This window comes from Etheostoma spectabile, unplaced genomic scaffold, assembly GCF_008692095.1.
Source record: "Etheostoma spectabile isolate EspeVRDwgs_2016 unplaced genomic scaffold, UIUC_Espe_1.0 scaffold433, whole genome shotgun sequence".
Classification (NCBI taxonomy): domain Eukaryota; kingdom Metazoa; phylum Chordata; class Actinopteri; order Perciformes; family Percidae; genus Etheostoma; species Etheostoma spectabile.
Window position 1 is genome coordinate 187053 of NW_022605608.1, and position 7396 is coordinate 194448.

The 7396-nt window shown below is 39.3% G+C and overlaps 1 protein-coding gene across 1 annotated transcript in view; it reads left to right on the top strand.

Moving 5' to 3' along the window:
- The window catches only part of LOC116686656 (intraflagellar transport protein 81 homolog), a 25374-nt gene that overhangs the window by 3035 nt on the left and 14943 nt on the right, over positions 1-7396 (top strand). The window contains exons 5-8 of the mRNA XM_032511679.1: positions 1048-1113; positions 1728-1838; positions 4231-4315; positions 5752-5915. Coding sequence (XP_032367570.1) covers positions 1048-1113; positions 1728-1838; positions 4231-4315; positions 5752-5915 — 426 coding nt within the window. The remainder of the gene's footprint in view (positions 1-1047; positions 1114-1727; positions 1839-4230; positions 4316-5751; positions 5916-7396) is intronic.

Consider the following 7396-nt stretch of genomic DNA (forward strand, 5'->3'; position numbering starts at 1 on the left):
AGTCCATCCCAAAAGGACTTACCATCTCCAACAGAAAACACTGTTCACCAACTGCTCCAGACACCTTTATTGTAGTCCAGCCTTTACTTCTGTGATGAACGTGCATCAATTTGTAACACACGTTATAATGCTAACTACTAGCGTGGCACGCCCTCATACTCTGCTTCCGGCTGGCTAGTAGTGTGAGGCCTCACTCTGTAGCTAAAACAGAGCGTCTACACAAAGGGTGAAAAGAGGAGCTGCAGCAGTGTGCAGTACAACAAATATATGGTGTTTTCTGAAAAAGAAACCATGTAAACCTATTCTGATATAACCTCTAATTACAATGGGGCGGCCTCTAGCTCACCCAGTAAGAGTGTGCACTCCATGTTGGCTGAGTCCTTTGCAGTGGCCCGGGGTTTGAAATCCAACCTCTGGCCGGCCCTTTGCTGCGTGTCATCCACTATCTCTCTCTCTCTCCCACCTTTCCTGTCAATCCACTGTCACTATCTAACAAAGGGAAAAAATGCCCCGAAAAAAAAAAAAAGTACACCTGGTAGAGCGTGCGCACCGTGCGCAGAGGCTCATTTCTCGCTGCAGCAACCGTGGGTTCAACTCCTACCTGCCACCCTCTACTGCATGTCATTCCCTTCTCTCACCCTTTCATGTCTAAGCTGTCCTATTGATAAAGTCCTATCGACTGAAATTGTATTTTGTCTTAAATAAAAAAAATATTATTTGATTTTTATAACAAATCTCCTATCAAAATGACTAAATAAATAGGAAGAAAACATCTCTATAAATAGATAAACTAAGAACACATAGTGACGTCTTAAGTCAAACAAGTTAAATTCAAAAGTAGATTTGTTTTTTTATCTTAAGCGGTCGTAATCTTTACACATTTGTTTTGATTTTTAACCAATTAACAATGCATCATTACATCCCTAGTCAACATCAACATTCATTTGTTTTTCAGTTTTAACTATATGAATGATATAATAATTCACCTTCTGGATCTTAGTTGATATACTGCACTAACGTAATCTCGGCTCTTTTCTCCAATAACAGGACATCAGTGCGATGGAGGAAGAGAAAGACCAACTAATCAAACGTGTAGAGAGGCTAAAGAAGAAGGTAGGCAGACTGTCTCTTCTGATGCTTGAAAGGCTTAAGGAGGAATGGAAGGAATGAAACATGACCCCGGACATATATTATCAGCTTCTCTCATAGATCTGACAGGGATCTGACAGGCTACAAGGCTGTCTTAACAACGCTGTTAAGTAATGGGTGTTAATTAAATTGATCTTACTTGTAGGCCTTGCCAAAAGGTGAAACCTGACTGTTATAGGGTTTTCCCCTACCATTATAAGTCTTAGGTGCTTGGCTGAGTGAATGTGAAGTGCGGCAAAAAAAGAGCCAAAAGCAGCCAAGAAAGCACCAAAAATGTTGATAAACAATCAAATTAACTAAAAGACTTTTCTCAGATCTAATAATTGTAGTTGGACTTCTTTAGCAAGTTTTGACTTTAGGCTTTGTGAGTGTATTTAATTATTATCTGCTCTAGATTTTCCAAAGTTTTTAGACACAAGTATGGTGACAATAGTTGTCCAGACCCCGCCGCCAAATATACACACCTAAGTCTTCGATAAATTCAGGGAAAGTACTGTGTTAGAGGTGCTTGGTTATTTCTGCCGACCACGTGATGTCCTGCAGTCGGACCTTGTCATTTTAACTTGTTGATCCACTAGGTGGAGTCCGTGTCCAACCATCAGCGGATGCTGGAACAGGCCAGACAGCTGCGAGTGGAGAAGGAGAGAGAGGAGTCGCTGACTCACCAGAAGCAAGAACAGAAGAACCAAGTAAATGCTTATGATTAATTGTGATTTGTCATTCCATTTGCTCCCCTTGGTATAATTTACTAAGACATCAGAGACCAGTTAAACAAAATTTCCTCTATCCGTTGGAGGACTGAGAAGACAAATGAACATGTTATATCTCAGGTGTATTATTTACTCACAGGCTTAAGTCTAGTTAAGGCGTCTGAGTTAAGTCGACGCCGTGGCTACGTACGTAGGAATGTTGAGACACCGACCCTACGCCCTAGCCTGACATGCACCTCTCAAAAAATTGAACTACATGTTGCTGCAACTGCTACAAATTTCCCACCATGGCCAGAAATCACAGGGGAGACACTCTGTTTCTCTCACTATGCCTCTAGAGTCGGCACTTACTCTAAAGCTAATCACCGTCACTCTCTCACTTGCTCTACCACACACTTCCAACACACACACACATGCCAGCCCCGCTATTTTCTTAGAGAGATTGACGCACACACCAACGCACAAGTATAAACCTAAGGGGCCCCATTTATACAACTGTGGGGCGAATTTGCGTCAGGAACGGCGTACTGACGAAAACATAGGACGTGAGTACACGCAGAAATATTCTGCACGCATGTCTCCCTTTGTGAATCATAATCAACTCTAAATGTGGCGAAGCTTTGGCGGCTTCATGTCACGCCCATAGTTGCCCTTAAATAGTCAGTGAAACATCCCATATTAATATCCATTCATACTGACGCAATAAGCAGAGAGGAAAACAAAACAAAGGACTCTGACTCAATGTGAAGGAAAAAAAAAAAAAACGCCTAGAAAGTGATTTTGCCACGGGACACCGGAGCTGACCCCTCTTAAAGGGTGTCAGGCACAGTGTGGTTTCTCAGTGTGCTCCTCTGTAACGCTGGGCCCAAAACAGCAGAGATCCAACAGGACAACTCGAGGAAGTTGGAACCGGCTCTGAGGCCACTCGTCCTCGTTTGCCAGCAAGTCTTTTTGCTGTTTGTCTCCAAAACCAGCCATTTTGCATCATTACACAGGCATGCCTTTTTATGCCCATCAATTGTTTAATTGTTTATTTTTTTTAAAGATTATTTTTTGGGGCGTTTTAGGCCTTAATTTTCATAGGACAGATGAAGACATGAAAGTGGAGAGAGAGGAGAAATTACATGCACAAAAGGGCACAAAATTTATCAAATTGTAAATGACAAATAGTTCTATGCAAGAGCATGTAATTAGTTACACTTTACGTACGTAGGCTATGGCGAAAGCTCTGTTTGGAGCCTCCACACAACCAAAGATCGCGCTTTATGATTATGCCCAAACCCTTTTCAACCCTTACACTATAAGGTCTTTTAGCACTTGTTTTTTTTTTATATAAGGATTGAAACAATCACTTAACCAATTAGTTGATCGACAGAAAATAATATAGGGCAACTACTTTGATAATCATTTAAATGATTCTTCAAGCACAAATTGTAAAAAACAATGCCAATTATTCTACAGTTATAGCCTTTAGAATCTTTGGATTTTGGACTTTTGGTCAGAGAAAATAAGACATTTAAAGACACCTCATTGGTTTCTGAGAAGTTGTGATGGTCATTTGTTTTTTTTGTGCTTTTTTTAAGCTACATTTTTGGGCATTTCCGGCCTTTAATCAGGACTGGTTAGATATGAAAGGGCGAGAGAGAGGTGGAAGACATGCAGGAAATTGCCGCAGGTCGGATTTGAGTCCTAGGCCTCTGCGGTGAGGAATAAACCTCTGTAGAAGTGCTACCTGGGCGCCTGGGACGGGCATTTTCTTTTACTAATTTACGACATTTAATAGACTTATGATTAACAATTATTCAAAAAAATAATTGGCAAATTAGTTGATAATGAAAATAATCTGTAGCAAAGTTGCAACCCTTTTCCATTTAGTCATTAACAACAGAAAACAGATTCCGAATGATAATATAATAATACTGCAGAATTACATCTTTCAAAGGATTTTAATGTTGCTTTGGAAGAACCAGCTTGTGTCAGAACAGTCAGCTTTCAAAAATTTGTATTAATACTTTTATTAAGATATGTTGACTAGAGCTAAAACTAACAGTTGAGAAGTCAGAAAATATTCTTATAATCACTTAAATCATTTTTAGAGCCAAAATGCCAAAGAATGACTGCTTCCAGCTTCTTGCTTTGAAGACTTTACCTGGAACTCTAGGGAAACTTGATGAGAATTCTTTACTATTTTCTGACATTCCAGAGACCAAACAGTAAATCTACTTATTAAGAAAATAATCAGATGATTCATCACTAATGAAAAATAGCTGTTAGTTGCAGCCCTAATGTTAAACAAATTAATTATCAGTGGGTAGTGAACGTTAATGTTCCCACATTACCTGTGTAAGCAATCCTTTCTGTGTGTGTTCAGCTGTTCCAGGCCGAGCAGAGACTGCAGAGATCGCAGCAGCAGTTGAAGGATGTACAGCAGGCTGCAGCAGACGCCGACCCAGAGAGTGAGTAGCCGTGTCCAGCTGTAGCCTCTGCCGGGCATAGCTGGAGGGGAAGTTCAAGGACACAGCAGAGCGCTAGGAGGTCTCTCAGCTTTCAACTGTTGAGACCCTTTAATTATACTGATCTTTGAAGTGCTATAATAGAGCTTATCTAATGTTGAAATTGTGTCCATATTGGGCTCTTCACTCAGAGGAGAGATTTACACATTTACAGTTTCTAAAATGACCCATGCAATGCAGACCTGCACAATTAAAGTCACTTATCACAATTATTGTACAGTACGTGCTTGTCCAAAAAAGTACTGTGAATGCTAATTGGGGTTAGGGCTGCTCCAAATATGGAAAAAAATCATAATGGTCAAAATTGAAATCATGATTGATGTTGCAATTATTAAACTTAAAAACAGTGAAACAGTTAGAGAAATCAACATTGGACTTTCCTTTAATACTTTTGCCGTTTGAACTTTTTTCCCCTATTCAGAACACAATACAAAATAAGAGTTTACTTGCAACACGTAATGTACAAAATAACGTTTTTTTTCTTGATTATTCTGTTTTTGTGATTATTAGGTGCCCAAATCACAAATAACAGTTCAACATGACATGGTGTGTTTTTTATGTGCTTAGTAGGTTTGCATTTTTAAAAGATATTTTGCTTTTCTAGTAATCAGCGGTGGAAAGTCTGATAGGTAATGGTGGAATGCAACTAAGTACATTTTCTCAAGTACTGTACTTAAGTACAAATGTTGAGGTACTTTACTTTTCATGCCACTTTCTACTTCTACTCTGCTACATTTTCAGAGAGAAATATTGCACTTTTTACTTAACTACATTAATCTGACAGTTTTAGTTACTAGTTACATTACCGATTAAGCTTTTTGCACAAAACACATTTAGTTTATAAGATAAGATGTTTTACTATAAATGAAACTACCCAACAATATATATAGACCTACAAGTCCAGCTGAAATGATTAGACCATTAAACGCATAGTTGCTTTTCTGATTTTCTGATTAAACTTACTTAATTTTACTTATGTAACATTTTTAATGCAAGGACCTTTTCTTATAACAGAGTGTTTTACAGTGTGGTATTAGAACATTTACTTAAAACTACAGGTTTTTTTCAACCTGGATTTTTTAAACTATTTTCTTATGTTTTTGTGTCTAACTGACTGATGGGAACAGCAGTCTTTGACATTGGTTAAGCGAGATTTCTGTAGTCAGCATCAGCAAAACAAGCTAGCGATCTCGCTCAATGGTGGACCAAGATTGTTGTTCCCATCAGTCACTTAGACACAAAAACATAGGAAAATAAGGTTGAAAAAAAACGGTAGTTACCCCTTAGGTAAAGGATCTGAATTCTTCTTCCACCCCTGCTGATAAGGTTTCAAACACATTACTCTCAAAGTGTTTAATTAAATGCTCCATCTCTTTCAGACTTAATGAAGAGGCTTGAAGAGGAGATCAAGATCAACTCCTACATGGTCTCGGAGAAACTCCCCAAAGAGTTGGAGGGTATGCGACGAACAGTGCAGTACCTGCAGAAAATATCATCAGAGCCCGCCATGGGCCAGGCCGATCTCCAGGAGCTGGAGGACCAGGTCAGGACCAGGATGTGCTGTTAAGTCGGTATATCTCCATTAGGGCTGGGACCATAATGCCTTTGTCCCGATTACATTCTTTTAAGATACAGTACATGGGTGCCAATTGGATTTGCATTGCAATTTCCATTTATTGCGATTTCAGAAGTGATGCGATAGTATTAAGTATTGCAATTTTCTTTTCCTTCTTTAACAAAAACAAAACTTGAATAATACACTTCTTGAGACAATTGCCCTCATTTTAGGGTGACCAGACGTCCCCGGTTTCCGGGGACAGTCCCCGATTTTGGCTACCTGTCCCCGGCTGGATCTGTCCCCGGAAATGTCCCCGGTTTTCACTGTGACTGAAAGACCCGAAATTGGAATGAAAGGAAGAAAAAACTGACAAAACGTAGCCGATAGTCGCACACCCTACACGCAGGCTCCAGGCAGCCAGAGCCCGCGGTGCTCAGAGAGGTTTTAGAAGCCGTGTGTTACGATGCTAAAATCACTGATTATTTACATGGAGTCTGGTGTGTTTAGCGAACGCAATTTCGCGGACTTTTATGTTTTACAAATTATCTTAATCTTTAACAGAAAGGTCGACTTCCTTAGAAATCCTTTCCATACTGTGGTCAGGACACTTAGAATATTAATCTGAGTCTGTTAGCAGCTAAACGAGCACTTTTATGAACGTAAATACAAGCTGGACAAAATCCTATTAACTTACATTGCAGCGATCTCGTTTAATATTGCATCATGTCAAAGGAAAATATGTCCTCAATAGTTTTTTGTTGTATCTGATTCTCAAGGAGCTGTTGCAGAAAAAGCCTTGAGCAGTAAAGCAAAAGCTGTCAGTAGTTCAGTAAACATACAAACATATGAATATTGAGACTTTCTATCTTGAAATATAGGATTTAAAGGACTTTCTATCTTGAATATTAGGACTATTAGGACTTTTTCTATTTTGAAATATAAAACTCTATCTTGAAATGTTAGGACTTTTATCTTAAAGTATAAGGATGGATTTTATCTTGAAATATTAGGAATTCTATCTTGAGGTGTAGTGGAGTGGAGTAGGAAGTAGCAGCAGGGGGGGGTCTAGGATCAGACCTTGCCCTAATAAGAACAGCTCTAGGTCTAGTGTCCCCGTTTTAAGTTTTACAAAAATAAAAACATTACTTGTTTTGGAGGTAAATACGCTTCTGAGCTGAAAATGTCCCCGGATTTTGTCTGAGAAATCTGGTCACCTTACCTCATTTATCATCCTAACATAGAAACCAGCACAGATATGAGCCCAGAAATTATGTTACGACAAGCTTCACGTGGGATTCATGAAACGTTCGTATCACACCAATCAGAACGTAAGAATGATCGAAATGATCGGGATTTAAATATCACGCCCCAATATATTATCGGTTTTGAGGCCTCGCCCCTACAATTTATGACATGGTCAGACGTAACCCGGCTAAGAACCGGCACTTTTCAGAGGTGGAGATTGA